The 16976-nt window shown below is 37.6% G+C and overlaps 1 protein-coding gene across 1 annotated transcript in view; it reads left to right on the top strand.

The window, feature by feature from the left end:
• The window catches only part of ALDH1A2 (aldehyde dehydrogenase 1 family member A2), a 97856-nt gene that overhangs the window by 45494 nt on the left and 35386 nt on the right, over nucleotides 1-16976 (top strand). The window contains exons 3-6 of the mRNA XM_036903011.2: nucleotides 4589-4693; nucleotides 4868-5008; nucleotides 7718-7847; nucleotides 14886-14947. Of these exons, the coding sequence (XP_036758906.1) occupies nucleotides 4589-4693; nucleotides 4868-5008; nucleotides 7718-7847; nucleotides 14886-14947 (438 nt within the window). The remainder of the gene's footprint in view (nucleotides 1-4588; nucleotides 4694-4867; nucleotides 5009-7717; nucleotides 7848-14885; nucleotides 14948-16976) is intronic.

Here is a 16976-nt window from a genome sequence, read left to right as displayed (position 1 = left end):
CATTTTTAGTTTTATAAATGTAAATTATTAGATCACTCAATTCAGTGAACATTTTTATTTGTACATAATACCTGTTCTTCCAACCGCCTTTGTGTATACACCTGCCTTCAGCATTTGTCCATTTATGAATCACAGCAAATAAATTTTTACCTGCAAATATCAAAAAAGATAAAAGAATTTCTATGTGTCCTTTTTTAGCCCAATGGGATGGTCCGGGTTCTTGTTGAGAAATATTAAATAATTAAGTCCTTCCTATTAAATGACCTTAATGGGGTTAGAATATCATATTTCCTTTTTTTGCTTATAAATATCTTGTTTTCTCTTTGATTCTTGGGTTTGAGAAAATTTATTTATTTATCCTAAAGACTCATGGTCCAAAAGTTTGCTTATACAGTCAATTTTACCCTCATTGGTAGGGTCTCTAGTGTTTCTTTCCCTCTGCCTTCTTCACCTTCTGGCACAGCTAATAATTGTGAAATGTCTTTGTTCATTTTCTCCTCTTTCACAATATGAACAGAAATGAGAATTTCTGAATTCTTAACTGTGTTCACTGCAAGCTAAAATAAATATGACAAAGATGGTGTCCCCAGACTTCTTGTATACCACAGATCATGCTTTGCTTTGGACGGCACATAAGAAAACCAGAGGATGATGAAATAGTGGTGATGTATTGATTTACTGATGGCTAGGCAGTCCCATAATTTTTTTGTTACCTTATTATTTTAGCTTTTTTTAAAAGCATAGTTGGAAATAATTGATGAGTGATGATGGAATAATTCCTAGGATGATGAAATAACAATAAGTTTCAAGATACAGGGGAAGATCTCCAATACGTATCTTCGATTTATAAAATGGTTAATGAACTTGACAATAGTAAGAAAATGAGTTTTATCCTATTTAAAAAGAAGTAATTTTTCTCTTTAATCTTTGGAAGATCTCTAAGAAACAATAAAAGTTATGAAATACCAATCCTTACATATAGTTAGTGCTGCTCAACAGAGAAGCTTAAAAACTAAAGTTGGATCCTGATGATAATCAGAAAGTTAGGACGTTTCAGTCAAATAGAGAATAAAGGAAATAAAGAATATTGGTAAAACCTCTTCTTACATAAAGCAGATAACACTCTAGAAGTGAATCTTTAATGAAACTAACCACTTAATTTTTTTTCTTTTGTTACCTTAGAGATCATATTGTGTTTCAAAGGAGTATGCCGATGAGCTGTGAAGTGTTAGGAAATTTGCTCAATGGAGTGCAAAGAGAACTAGACCATGAATCCAAAAACAATAGATCTAATTTAGGCTTGGACATTAACTAGTATTTCTTTGGGCTGAGAAATCCTGGAAACCATGGTATAGTAGAAGGCAGTAGACTTTGGATCAGAGTCATGACCAGAACCTGCTCCTTCAGACTTACTGTCCTTCTATCTTTAGTAGAGATAAAAATATCCTGCTATTAAGGTTCTATTTAATCTACTACTAGAGACTGTAAGGCCCTGAAGGGCTGTAAGTCTTAGTCATCTTTTCCTCTCCTCTGTCTAGAAATATCTAAGTATTTATTGAATAAATGAGTACATTATCTTAAGCATGTTTATAAATGCTGTATTAAAAACTGAAATCGTATATAATTTAAAGGTCATCAGGTTTATGCTCAATACATATGTATTAAGTGCTAATGCAGATTTAGGGTTTTTTCCCCCCCTTTATCTTAAAAAGTGTCCAGGAAAAGATAAGTCCTTAAACACAGGCTCATCATTTTATCAAATTAAGGAAAAAGCAAAACTTTGGAATAATCTAGAACTTAATATTTAAAATTGTAGATCTATATTCGTTTAGCCTCATCTCTGATGATTAAAACGGCAGGTGATAACAAAGCAGTTTATCAAAATTGTAGATCTATATTCGTTTAGCCTCATCTCTGATGATTAAAACGGCAGGTGATAACAAAGCAGTTTATCATCCTGGTTGTTCCAAACTAACGACTGACTGGCTTGTAAGCTCAGAAATTTTCATTGTCATGCCATGAATTTTAGAGAGTAAAATATTGTGTATTCTTTGAGCTTTCATAATCCAAACATATTAATTTGGGTTTTTCTTTTAATAGTAAAAAATTTTTAAATATCTTACTTATGTTTTCCCTCTCCTTTAACTCATTTCTTACAAATCTGAGAAATTGACTTGAATAATTTTTTAAACTATTAGTGTCTTTAACATTTTAATAAAAATCTCCATTTCCTATATCAGTAAACCAAAACTTTAAAGAAATCCTAGAGAGACCAATTTGAGAGTTAAAAGCCTTTTCCTTTTGTATGCCGTCTAGCCTTCAAAACAAAGAGAAAGACATCTTAACTTCAGTTTATGCATGTAACTTGTTTAACTCACCAGTTAATCTCCCCAGGCAAGGGAAACAAACACAAAAGTAAACAAGTGGGACTACATCAAACTTAAAAGCTTCTGCACAGTGAAGAAAGCCATCAATAAAATGAAAAGACAACCTATTGAATGGGAGGATATATTTGTAAATATAAATCTGAGAAGGGGTTGATATCCGAAATATATGAAGAATTAATAAAGCTCAGCACCAAAAATCCCCAAATAATCTGACCAAAAAATGGGCAGAGGACCCGAACAGACATTTTTCCAGAGAAGACAGACAGATGGCCAACAATAATGAAAAGATGCTTAACATTACTAATCATCAGAGAAATGCACATCAAAACCACAATGAGAGAACACCTGACACCAGTGGAATGACTAGTATCAAAAAGATAAGAAATAGCACATGTTGGTGAGGATGTAGAGAAAAGGAACTTCCTCCACTGTTGGTGGGAATGTAAACTGGGTGGAGCCACTGTGAAGTACAGTATGGAAGTGCCTCAAAAAGTTAGAAATAGAAATACTGTACAATCCAGTAACTCCACTTCTGAGTATTTATCTGAAGGAAGCAAAAACACTAATTTGAAAAGATATATGTACCCCTATGTCCATTGCAGCATTATTTACAATAGCCAAGATATGGAAGTAACCTAAAGAGATGAATGGATAAAGAAGTTGTGGTATATATACAGAGTGGAATGTTATTCAGCCATAAAAAAGAATGAAGTCTTGCCCTTTGCAAAAACATGGATGAACCTAGAGGGTATAATGCTCAGTGAAATGCTAAGTGAAGTGAGAACAAATGTGTGAAGTTCGAGAAGCAGACAGGGTATGTCCTTCTTAGAAAATGATTCTTTGTGAAATAGCTTTGAGAGAGCAGAGCACTAAAGTCAGGCAGAGAAAGAAAACTGCTGTATGATTTCAGTTATATGTGGAATCTAAAAACATAATGAACAAACAAACAACCCCAAAACAGACTCATAAATACAGAGAACAAACTGGTGGTTGCCAAAGGGGAGCAGACAAGGTAAGTAACAGAGATTAAGAGGTATAAACTTCAAGTTAGAAAATAAAAAGCCACTGGGATAAAAGATACAGCATGGAGAACAGTCAATGATACTGTAATAACGTGGTATCATGACAGATCATAACTACAGTTAGGTTGGTGAGCATTTTGTAATGTGTATGAATGTTGACTTATATTGTGTTTGATTAGAATATAATGATTTAGTATTATAACCACTAAACTATATAATACTATGTTAACTATACATCCATTAAAAAATTAAATGCTAAATAATAGACTCATAACTACAGAGAGCTGGTGGTTGCCATAGGGCAGAGGGAGGGAAGGGGCAGGCAAAATCGGTGAAGGGCATAAAGAGGCACAAGCTTCCAATTACAAAATAAGTAAGTCATAGGGATAAAAGTACAGGATAGGGAATATAGTCAATAGTATTGTAATATCTTTGTATGGTGACAGAAGCTAACAGTGTGGTTAGCATTTCATAATGTTTATAATTGTTGAATCACTATTATACACCTGAAGCCGGTGCAATACTGTATATCAACCATACTTCAATAAAAAATTTTTCAAAACAAAAAATTCTAGAGAGAGACCAATTTGAAGGCTGGGCCATGTAGCTTGTGTTTAACTCACAGTTGGTTTGACCAGAGTCCTTGCTCAGTTCAGGATCTGACTATAAATTAGGTGAACGCTTATTCCAGGAGCATTTAAGTTTCCCTGGGAAGTCACTGATGCCTCTGACAGAGAAACTAGGATCTAAAGCTTGACAACTGTCAGTTTGATCCACTATTTACCCCTTTTGGATACTGGCCAGAGCTTGGGCTGTCAGTAACTATTTCCTCAACCTCAGTGTATGGTTTCTGTGACTGAAGCTCTCTGTCCTTCCAGTCTTGTTTGACTTTCTCACTCATTGACAGGCTTTCTCACTCATTGACAGGCTCACTAAAGGTAAGAACTCTAATCCTTGGGTGAACTGAGGTGAAAATAACAGGAAATTCCTAAATTGAAGGTGAGGCTGGGCTGGATAGTGTTTGAGGGTCTCTTGTAACTCTTCAAATTCCATACTTTAATTGTACAGCAGCAAGTATACAAAACAAGGATTACTGCCATGGTACTTCCATAATACTTCACTATTGACTGGCTTCCTACCACCTGTCTCCCTGATCCCTTCTGTTGTCTACTCCCTTAGATTTTTATTAATAATGAGTGGCAGAACTCAGAGAGTGGGAGAGTGTTGCCTGTCTACAATCCAGCCACAGGAGAACAAGTGTGTGAAGTTCAAGAAGCAGACAAGGTATGTCCTTAGAAAATAATTCCTTGTGAAATAGCCTTTAGAAGGCAGAGCGCTAAAGTGAGTCTCCCCAGCTACCACCACTGACATCCATTCATCCCCTTTTCTCTGGAGTCAGGTATTCTCCCTTTATTTGGAGTGCTCCCTCTCTTCAGTTGTGCTCTTCCTCTCTAACAGGCAGATATAGACAAAGCAGTGCAGGCAGCCCGCCTGGCTTTCTCTCTTGGTTCAGTGTGGAGAAGGATGGATGCTTCAGAGAGAGGACATCTGTTGGATAAGCTTGCAGACTTGGTGGAACGAGACAGGGCAGTTCTTGCAGTAAGTAGCCTATGAAACATTGTCTTTATCCCAAATTTACCATTGCACTGAAGTTGAGATTCCTCAGCCTTCCTGTAAATACAATATGAAGCAGACCGGGAAAACCAGCTAAGGAGAACACAATACATGTGAAAAGTGAGAGATGTGTGGCTTTGGGGATCAGTTGGGGAAGTGGAGAACCAACTGAGTGTCTCTTCTCACTGAATTTTGGAGAACAAAACCGTAGTTTCCCATGACTGGTAAGGACCTTCCTGCTTTCTTTCCCGTCCTTGCCCCACACTCCTCAAACAAAACAAAACAAAACAAAAACAGTTAAGCAGCAGGAGAGTCACCATGCTGCTTGGAGAAAACCTATACCAAATGATTCATCTGAGAGTCAAATAGGGCTGGCGTTTACCTCCCCAGAGTTACCCTCTTGACTAAAGAGAATCCTTCAGAAACAGAGGGCATGATAAGGGCCCCTCATACACTTCTGTTCCCTTTGCTCTTCTGTCCCTTTCTAGAGCCAATAGAAGAGAGAAGCAGCAGGGGACAGCAACTTTCTTTCACTAAAACAACCATTTTCTCGCACAAGGAACTTCTCCCTTTCTCGTGGTTTTGTTGTAAAAATAAAAGTCAATTTCTTAGAAGATTCAAACTTTTGGAAATGAACCAGTTGGGAATGCCTGTGCAATATAGCAGGGATCTCCACCTGGAGGGCCCGCAGTAGATCAGTTAACATTTGGGGCATCCTTGTTCAGTCAGTTTTCAAACCCTGACTACTCTAGCCTACTTCTACTTGGAAATCCAGGCCACTCTTGGGCTTGCTTCAGGAGAGGACTCATTAGTGCCCTTCCTCAATGCATATGGTGAAAAAGGTCTTTCGTGATAAAGTAGCTCCTTCTTGGAGATTCATAAGGCACTGAGCATATTAAAGACTTGAAAAGCCCTACTCAGTGTTTCTCAAACTTACTTGAGCCTCAACACTATTTTTCTAGCTACCCTACCAGTGTCATGGAAAACTGAATCCTTTGGTACACACTGGTGAATACCTTGGGGAATGTTGGTCTATATGCTGGTCTCTTTACTGGATTATGATTTCTTTGAGAGTGAAAATTACATTTTATATGTTTTTGTAATCCTAGCACAGTTCCTGGCACATAGATGGTCAATAAGGGGCACTTTGATGGTCGATGAGTGTCTGCCTAATTGAGTTAAATCTATACAATATTTACATTAAATTAATAGTATGTACTTGATCATGATGTGTACTCATTTTCTACAATTATATTTTCATTGACACAAACTTCAAATGGTAGCCTTTTTCTGACATGTTCTCACAGTGATCAAGTCCCTTTTCCTATCTCAGTAAGATTCCTACTTTCAAACACTCCCAAACCATTAGAGGACTGAGTTTTAATAAGAGGTAGCCTCTGGAATATAGAGGAGCTCCTGACCAGAAAACTGAGCTTAATATTGCATCCAAGTAAACACAATTGAAAATAAACCTGGAGCTGGCAACTCTCAGGTGAATTTAGCTGGTGACAACAGCTCATAGGGACTGTTTAGGGGGTCCAGATTCTGGTTATTGACTCCTCTCAATGCTGTGTAGCCCTTGACTCTATGCTAGCTTCAGGGAGAATGTAATGCCTATCTAATGAACATACAAATGTTCTAAAAAGTATTGGGGAATAATTTGACTCCATTTAATAAAAGCAAGCCAATATATAGTAATAAGTGATATGGTCTTTTTAAGGGAATTCCATCTTATTACACATGCCAAGTAGATAAGTTGCACTCTGAATAATTGTATTTTCATGTCATTGAATGGAGAATATTTCAATTTTAGTTTTGTCAGCACTGAAATAATTTTAATACCAGTATGCATTATAAAATGTCCTTTATAGAGAAGGACATGAAATTACAACCATACTTTTTTTGTTTATTTCACTTGTTAAACCTGTAACACTTTCAATATTCCTCAAGTCAAAATACTATTTTCTTATGTCAGGGTGTTCCTTTGTAATTCTTTTTGTTACAGATTTAACCACGTTAGGAGCATGTCATTAAAATAATAACATTTATAATCCAAAACTCTTAATATCTGTTTTTATTAAATGGACCAGATAACTCACTCTTAATAGGTAATGGTTGTTAACATAAATGTTTACAAAAAAGCAGCCCTCTAGTTGTTAAAAGTATGAGCTTCCCTAGAGGAGATCTTGTTTATTTGGTTGTAATAAACAAACTCGCTGTGCACCGTGAATATTCCATTTCTCAGCAGGGGTCTTGGCAGCTTTAGAGAACATTTTATATTCTCATCAGTTACATAAAAGCCAGTGTCCCTGCTCCTCTTTTTGGATTCAGATTACTGCTGTAGACTCCAAAAAATCCCTAGATAGATCTGATCACTAACATAACAGAAGCTAGCTTGACAAGTACACCATTTATTTGTCATCAGTTGAAGAAATGTTGTGTTTATGTTCTTGGATAGTGGTTACTGGAATCACACAGACACAAGAATGTGCACATATATATTCACTGTGGTTTTTACTGGAAACTACACTAAACTGGTGGTACTCAAAATCTTTTTAATTTGGGAAATGAGACTTGATGAGGTATATACATCACTATACATGTTCAGTTGTATTCTCTCTGTTCCTTTTTTGTTCTGCTCCAGAAATTATTTAGTGTTTCACTGGCAAGTTCTCTCCATTTCTTTTCTTACAGACCATGGAATCCCTAAATGGTGGCAAACCGTTCCTGCAAGCTTTTTATGTGGACCTGCAGGGAGTCATCAAAACCCTTCGGTATTATGCAGGCTGGGCTGATAAAATTCACGGGATGACCATTCCTGTAGGTATGTGAAATCTTGAGTACACTGAAAAGGGAAACATGAGGCTCCACAGAAACCCATTTTCACCACCAAACATCAACAGCAGTCACATAGAATACAGATAGGAGCATTTGTATGGCAGCTTGAACTGAACGAAGAAGCATGTCACTAAATCTGACAATGTCCCTATTTCTATATGTAGATAACCCACACATCGGGGCAGGGGCAAGCCACTTACATCAGTACACCAGGCAGCCTAAGGATCCGGTCTGTGTGTGTCTGCTGCTCAGGGCTTAGCACTGCGCTCTCTTAGCTGGTGGGGGTGTGGAAAGGCGTTCGGTATAGAGAAGTGAGGGAAATCCCAAGAAGATTAAGATTTGGTCCTTGCCCTCCTGAAACACAAGATGTTCTCACTTGGACTGAAATAGTCTAAAATGTTAATAGTTGTTGTTTCTTAGTGGTGAGATTATGGATGATTTATTTATTTTTCTATTTTTTCTGTACTTCCTATAATGACGTGAACTACTTTCACAATCTTAAAATAACAACCATCCTTACACCTTTTTTTTTTTAAACAACACCAAGCAAAGATCTCAACAGAAGAGTTACAATTAGGTGCTCCATTGTACAGGTTGGCATGTAGGTGCTGTGGTCCTTTTAAAGGAGAGAGAAAGTGTCTAAGTCTGTCGGTGAGAAGGTCTCGATTAGTGATGGCTAATACTAAATGGGGTGCTTTTACAGCAACCCATGGGGAAGGCAATATTATTAACATCTTCATTGACAGAGGAGGAAACTGAGGCCTAGAGAAGTTCATAGTTTTCCTAATTCACCCAGCATATAAGTTGTAGAGCCAGAATTTTTTATGTTGAAATATAGTTGATATGGAATATTACATTGATTTTAGGTGTGCAGCATAGTGATTCAGCAATTCATCATGAAATGCTCACCATGACAGGTGCAGTTGCTGTCTTTCAACATATGAAGATATTACAACATCATTGATTGTATTTTCCATGCTCTACTTTCATCCCCATGACTAACTTATTTTATAATTGTATTATGTGCCTCTTTATCCCTCTCACCCATGTCACCCATCCCTCCATCCCATCCCGTCTGATAATCACCAGTTTGTTTTCCATGTTTATGAATCTGTTTGTTTGTTTTGTTTTTTAGATTCCACATGTAAGTAAAGTCATACAGTGTTTGTCTTTCTGTCTGACTTACTTCGCTCAGCATGATACCCTCTAGGTCCATCCATGTTATTGCAAATGGCAAGATTCTATTCTTTTTTGTGGCAGAGACAAAATTTTGATGTTAGATCCTGGTGAATCACTTCACTCAAGGATTCATTTTAGATACTGGGAGCAAGAGATACCATGAGAGGAAAGGGACTGTGAAAGAGATATAAGGTTGTTTGGAGTGGTGAATAGAGATGAGGGAAGAAAATACATGTTTATGAGTGGCTCCTGGCTCCTGTTAAGTGCTCTGCCAGGTACTCTACCTGTATTCTCTGCTTTCCATGTGCATAGTAAGCAAAGTGGAACATAACGCTCAGAACTTTGGAATGCCTTGTTGGGGTCTGCCTAGGCTGAGGAATATTGATTTACCAGAAAAGGGGATGGCTTAGAGCAGTGCTTTTCAAACTTTAATGCACATATGTATCAACTAGAATCTTCCTCAAACACACTTCTGATTGACTGGGTCTGGGGTGGGGCCTGAGATTCTGCATTCCTAACCAGCTGCCAGGGGATGCCTATATGCTGGCTCTCTGTCTTGAGCAGCAAGGAGAGGATACAGAGACCAGCACCAACCAGGTGGCTATTGTGATGCATCATTTACTCATGGGGCAAGGAGAGATGAAGTCACAGGAAGAGTGGAGAAGGGACAGAATAGAAATTTCAATGACTATTTTTAAATGGCCTCCATGAGTGATGGTGACATGTGGAAAGTCAGTCTTTAGAAAATGGATTTCCAGTTGTAGACACTTCCCTACCAGTCAGAGGTTTCCCTTATTCAGTAGTCTCAGAAGGATGGAGAAGATTGCTTTTAGGACATGTCAGAATCTTAGTTTGGTCCTGGCTGTATGGATATGACAGAACCATGTTCTGTAGCACCACTTGCAGGACTTGGGAATGGCCTAGGTAAGGCAGAGTCACTATTTTGTATAAACATACCTGAGAATTAAAACCTTTGTTAAAAATAGGACATGTATGAGACTTTTTGGGTTGGCTGCTTCAATTTTAATAGAGAATGGTAAATTTATAAGATCGAAGGCCCTAGGTTTTCTTTGCCCCACACCCCATCTGTTCTTTCACTATTAAAACAACAAATACATTTCAGGCATTTCAATATGCTTTCAAATGATTTACAAGATATCCTAGAAATGAGGTGAACAGAAAGCTATACACATAAATCTGTTTGGCCTAAAAATGTCTCGGTTTTCTTTTGCTTTAGGAGAGAAGACCCTGATTAGATACAGATTTATTGGAGTATCTGATGATGTTTGAAGCTTTACTGTGACTTTATCCGGCAGTAGAGGTGATTGGTCCATAAGTCTCACTGTTTTCTTCTGTTGCTCTTTGGAGATCCTGAGGATGTTGACCTAAGGGTTAGAAATATAGGGCTTAGAAAAGGCTTTCACAGTAGTCTCCCACCTTTACTCATAAACTGCTGCTCAGCCTGTGCAGGGAAGGAAGTGAATAATTCTCTTAAATACTAAGTAAATTTTTGTTTCCCTAATTGTTCTTAAAGAGCAATTAAAAGGATACAAAGAACATAAGACTCTAGAGGGAGTCAGGTCTGTGGGCAGAGCTAGGAGGCTAGGAGTTGGGGATGTCAGAGCTGTGTGCCTCAGTATGCCTCAGGTTGGAGGCAAACATGAACTTGGCAGCCTTGTACTATGTTTCCATTGTAGATGCATTTGGGCTTGCCTGTGTGCTACTGAGAACCAGCTCACCTGCTTGCCTAGTTCATTATTAGTGAATGAGGCTGGACCAAACCAGGGGGCCACAGGGAAGATCAGAGGAAGGAGGGCTCATTATTATTCACTTTCTTATTCTCAAATTTGTTCAGTCATTCCATTTGTGTTGTCATTTGTAATTCCATAATTTAACATCAACTTGATTTTGTCTCTGCATTCTTGGCTTTTTCCAATGAAATCTGGAATATGAGAAGGCTCCTAACCTTTAACCATGAGGTCATTATTGCATTAAATGCATTTCCTGCGAAACACCCCGATTTTATGTTTGGAATTACAAATGAAAAATGTGCTTTATATTTGCATAGCACTTGAGTGTAAAATGTTCTTTCACATGCAGAGTCTACATGACTCTGTGAGACAGGTTGGATTTTAAAAAGTATGTACCCACTTGGCAGGTAAGAAAATGAGTCAGCAAGGGTTTAGTATCTTGAACAAAGTCACATGGCTAATAAGTGGCAGGTGTGAGATTCAAATCCAATTCTCTTTCTGCCTAAGCCATTGTAGACCCCGTTCTTAGGGAGAACAATTCATCAGGGCAGGAAGAGGAAGAGGCTAGTCCCCTTGGTGAAGTCCTTAACCCTCTGAGCTTTTTGGATTAATACACAATTGATTCTTATTATTCATGGTGAATTATGTTCTGTAAAATCAATGTGAATGCTTCATTAGTGAATCCTGAACTATTGTTCCTAGAGGGAATACAGGGATGAAAAGCACAGTTCTGTCTGGTCACCCATAAAAAATAAACATGAAGGATTTTTCAGTGTTAAAATACAAGACAGCTTTATTACATTGAATCACACCCTGTGGTTTGCCAGCATAGTATCTCTGACACTAAAGGAAAAGAACTAGGAAGAGCCGGAAGAATTATGCTATTGTTTCTTTCACTCTTTCCCATTTAGCAAGCCTAGGCAACCTACCATGTAATGGGAAGAGTTCTTTCTTCACCTCCTCTACCAGGTATCACCTTCAATCTCTGTCACTCACTCATTCCTTCTTGCATTCATTCACTCAACAGGTATTTTTTGAGCACCTGCTGTGTTTCAGGTCCTGTGTTACTAAGCACTAATAAGTACCAACCAAGGTACTTAGTCTAGCCAAGGGTACATATAGGAGGCGTAGCTCTCATGTTTGCCAGGCATCCCAGGTCAGACTAGGGGTATCCAGAATCATCTTCCACTGACCAGCTGAGAATATAACTGAGCCCAAGGTCTAGGGCTCCTTTTTCTCTCTTTTACTCAGTTCTCTTTTGGGAAGAGTTCAAGCACCAAAATACCCTTTGTTTTTTTTTATTTACTACTTAGAGGAACTATAGGGATAGAAGATTCTTCAATCCCTTTCTTTGCACCAGCCATTAGCTAAATGTCAAATCTGTGAACAGTTTATCCAGGAAAGTTTTCATTTCCCATAACACAGTTTCTCTTGGGACACAATTATGACATTGGATTCTATTCCTTATGAGGTCAGATTTTTAAGACTTTGCCTACATTTTTTCTTCTTTCATTTCTTCAGTGACTTTCAAAATTATAAAAAATGATACAACTGAATTCTTAAACCTTTAGACTGTAGAGGGGGAGGTGCTTTGTGAATGTGTAAGTGCCTGTGGATTTTACCTGAACAATCCCAGTTTCCCACATATGCTACTAAAATAAACACCTCCTTTGTTGTTCAGTTCTTAGTCCCATTTTTTCTCAGTCCATTTCACTCTATTTTGGCATTCCACTCTGATTCTGTGGTTTGTGATTACCCACCTGAGTCCCTCACCTTAGCCAAATTACAGAGTTTAGTTGGGAAAGATTTCCTTGCAAATGAAACTCCAGCCTATTAGTCAGTGTCATTGCTTCTCATAAAACCCCTCCTAGGAAGAGAAGTCTGACATTGCATTTATATCTTCTGAAAAAGCAATGTGAGACATTAAAACACACAGATATCATTGATAAAACAAAAGCTTTCTGGAGATTTATAAATTGAAGAAGGGTTGTAAATTGCTCTATCAAAAAGAATGGTATCCATGAAAATTCCTAAATTGCCTGCATACAAAGCTAAGATAGTTAATTTGATTTTTAAATATTATTCAGAATTCTTACTGTCATCCTATGGACAATTTCTACATTTTGGCTATTTTGTTGTTGTAATGCACATATATTCTAAAAGAATTTCCTTCCTATGGTTGCAGAATGCTGCCTACTTCTTAATTTCTTCTATTTAAAGTAATATACGCGAAACAAAATTAGGAGACAAGCAGCAGATTCGGAAAGAACTTTGTATATACATATAGCAAAGACCTAATTTCCTTAATATGCATAGTTTTTCAAGTGAATAAAAAGGTGAATAACCCAATAGAAAAATGGCAAAGGATATAAACCTGAAGAGAAATATTGGGAATGGCCAGTAAACATGAAAAGATATACAACCCATGTATCATTAAAGAAGAAATTGGCATTTTCCACCTGTCAGTTGACTGAAATTAAATGTTTGAAAAACCCTAGTGTTAAATGATAAGAAAAAAATATCATGTTGTCGGAATTGTGAATTGTGTAACTTTTCTGAATGGTGATTTGGCAATATTTGTCAAAATGTGAAATGCACATACACTTTGACCATGAAATTCCACAGTATGAAAAGATATATAAAATGATAGTGTGTACAGCATTATTTATACTAATCTAAACTGGAAGTAATCTCTGTGTCCCTCAGGACAGTTTACAGTAGTACCATTATTTATTGAGCCAGTGGAATAACATTCAGCAGTTTAAAAAAAAATGTGTTAGCTTTATATGAAAAAAAAAAAAGAGTGTATAAAACCAAAATAAAAAAGGCTGTGAATCATGTGATCCCATTTGTATTAAAAAAAAAGAAAGGAAGAGCAAGAGAGGATAAAAGGGTGCTACATATTCTTGTGTGTGAAAAAAAGTTCTTTGAAAAGATGTACCAGCAGCAGATAGCTATGAATTCTGGGAAGAAGTCCAGGGTGGGGAAAGAGGGAGAGTCCTTTAATTATTAAATGTATAATTTTGAATTTAATTAAAACAATTCTGTGTGATAAGTATTAGTGATCCCAGCATGTTGAGAGACAATGTTAAAATTTCTCCTCCCCCAACCCACACTCTGCTCCCATCTCTGCCTTTGTCCCCATCCCTACTACGCTTTTCTTGACTGTTCACTGACAGTCTTCACTTTCCCTGAGGGATGGCTTTTGGGAGAGAAAACAAATTATCAGTGAAGTGGCCAAAAGGTTGGCAATCATGGGAAAGGCAAAGACCTCGTCCAGTGTCAGAGATGAAAAGCCGCATGCCCAAAACAAGTCATTCTTTGGTTATTTCAATCAACTATTTAAAATGATTCAGATAAACATACTGGCATTGTTAAAGAATAATCTGGTTTGATCTCCCGGGTAATTATCCCAATTGCCTATTGCTTCTATAAGGAAGACAAAGTCATTAAATGGTCCTCATTTCCATGGCCACTTTGAAGATGGAAGTTTTGGGTTATTGATGGGATCTTCTTTAAAGTGGATTTTTACCTTCTTGAAATAGGCCTAGACATGCCCGTGTTCCTTCAGCTCCCAGGACGTGCATTTAACACCTGGACTGAGTTATGAAATAAGTCTTACTTTTACTCCTCACTTTTTTCAATTGCCTGGCATTTTAAATTTACCCAATAACATTTTGCTTAGTTTTTTTTTTTCAGTACTTTAGAAAGTTGTTTTAAATTTTGAGGTAACTCAGTTTTTAGATCAAATAACTGTTTGACATATGTGTCATTTTAATATTTAATATAAAAATTAGTATTTTCCAGATTCCAGCTCAACTCTTCCCCCTGCCTCCACCCTGAGGACCACTTCTAGTGTCATAAACTTGCCCTTCATATTGCCTTCGCGGTCCTCGCATCCGCACTCTGATTGTCCTGGAGCCATATCGGGGGCTACCCTATGCCGAGTGACGGTTCTCTAGCAGCTCTCATACATGTGGAGTAGGGCGCTTTTTCAACTTTATTGCTGCTTTTTGCTGCCACTCAAGGTCTCCCTCTGCATTTGTTTCTTCTACGCTGAACTCCTTGGTAGTGACCATGCTCACTTCTTTCAGATGGAGACTATTTTACCTTTACAAGACATGAACCCATTGGAGTGTGTGGACAGATCATCCCGGTGAGTGTATCTCCTCACACCTCATATTTATTTTCATTAGAACTACTTCTTTTAAAGATACATAAAGCATGGACCTCAGCGATGCGTGTTTTCCATTACTAGGGGAAAAAAAACTGAGCTCATGTTGTTGACATATCTTTAACAGCCTCCCTGCAAATGCTTATTTGAACAGGTTAATAGGGTTTCAGCTCTGTTACCAGGAGTTGAGTTCTCAAGTCATGGAATTCTCATGATTAAAATAAGCAAAGCAAAGCCCAGTGTATTAATAACCTGCCCTTGGTTATGGATGTCCCTTGTGCTTATGGAAAATTAATGCCTTGTTATATTTGCTTGTTTATTTTTTAGAACTGTGACTCACCATCTTTCCAGGCGTATTGTTTTATATGGTCTTTTAATCCCATTCTTTCCCACTGTTTCTTTTCATAAGAATCTAGATAGAAGACTCCACAGAAGACACAGCAGTACAATTAACGTCACAGTCATAATTGAAACCATGCCGGGCTGTTGTATGTCTTGTAAAAGGAAATAGATGTAGTGCTTAGTGTTTGGATTGGAACATTAAACGTTGTCTTTTTTCTCTTTCTCTCATACACAGCCTTGGCACTATACAAAACATCGTCGAATCTTCCAACAGTCCTAGCTAATCGTTCTGGGAAGGATTTCAGGGGCGGCTCAGACTAAACTTTCACAGTATAGACCAGAAATTTTCTCTTTTCAAAATATGGTAGAGTAATTCAAGATAATCTTTGGCTTTGGGGGGGGCCAAAGATTGTTGAGAGGTACTAATTTTTTTTTTAACAATCTGCAAGTCCAGGTTATTATGAAATTTAGGTTTGGTTTAAAATCTTCTGCTCCTGACCTCCCCCGACCCTCCCACCCCCACCCAGGAAAGTCCCTCTCAGATCAGAGCAAAGGTGAGGTCTGTCACCCTAATTGCTGGAACTCAGACCTGCTCCTCTTGTTCTTCCCCAGACTCTGAGAGCCGCAGCTTTCACTGACAGGACAAGAGCCCTTGTCAGCCAGCTCCAGCTCAATTACTGCACTCCAAGATTTATATACTGTAGATGGAATTAAAACATCACTGTGGACTCCCAAGTTTATAAACATCTAAGGGGAAAAGAAATTGGGTGTTTGGTGAAGGCAAGACACTTGTATATTTTTGCAAGCTTGCCAGGACCAGTGAGAATCTTTCAAGGATGGCAGCTGAGACGCTTCAGGCAGAAACACACTGTGGTCAGGGGCTGCAGTCAGGGGACCAGGCTCTCTGTTTTCTTTCTTAATGAAATTATCAATGACACCTGATAGTACTGAGGTTCATGTCTGTGCTTATGACCGTACAAGCTTCATATCCTTTTAAAATCAGTTTAAACCATTTTAGGCCCTGAATTCAGATACTCACATATATTTAAGCTGAGTCTTCACTGGCTTATTTTGCAGTGGAAAAACTAAAACTCTTAGATACTCACCAGTAGGTGCACTTTCTTTTTTTGTAATCACATGTTTTGTGATAATATGTATATTTAAAGAAAAGATGCTACCTTGAAATACACATTAACTTAAATATAGTTTACAGCTGGAATTTCCTTTCCTGTTTTCTAATTTTCTTTTCTTTGACACTGAAGAGCTTTCAAATCAGTCTGAAATCCCTGGTGTAAAAATCACAAGTGGAAGAAAAAGTTTTCATATACAAGAACTTACTGGAATCAAAGTTTAACTTTAAAAGCATAAAATAACAACAATGAAAAACCAAAACAAAACAAAGAAAAAACAATGACTCTCTTTTTACCCTGAGATTTCTTTTGGTGGGTAGTTGGAATATAGTCATTTGCTGAACAGAAGGAAAAAGAGAGATTTTCAAGGTCAGTCCTATTCTATTCTTAATGAAATAATTACAAAAATCCAAACATCTCATCTATGTACTTTGTGGTGGTACAAGATTTATGTTGAGGACTAGTCTGAGAAATCTGAGAATTCACAGCTTGAAAGCAAAATAGTGGAGGAATATTTTTCCATCTATCAACCTTGAGTT

This window comes from Manis pentadactyla, chromosome 11 (genome assembly GCF_030020395.1).
Source record: "Manis pentadactyla isolate mManPen7 chromosome 11, mManPen7.hap1, whole genome shotgun sequence".
NCBI lineage: Eukaryota > Metazoa > Chordata > Mammalia > Pholidota > Manidae > Manis > Manis pentadactyla.
The sequence above is the reverse complement of the archived record's forward strand: the minus strand, read 5'-3'. Positions and strand labels throughout refer to the sequence as shown.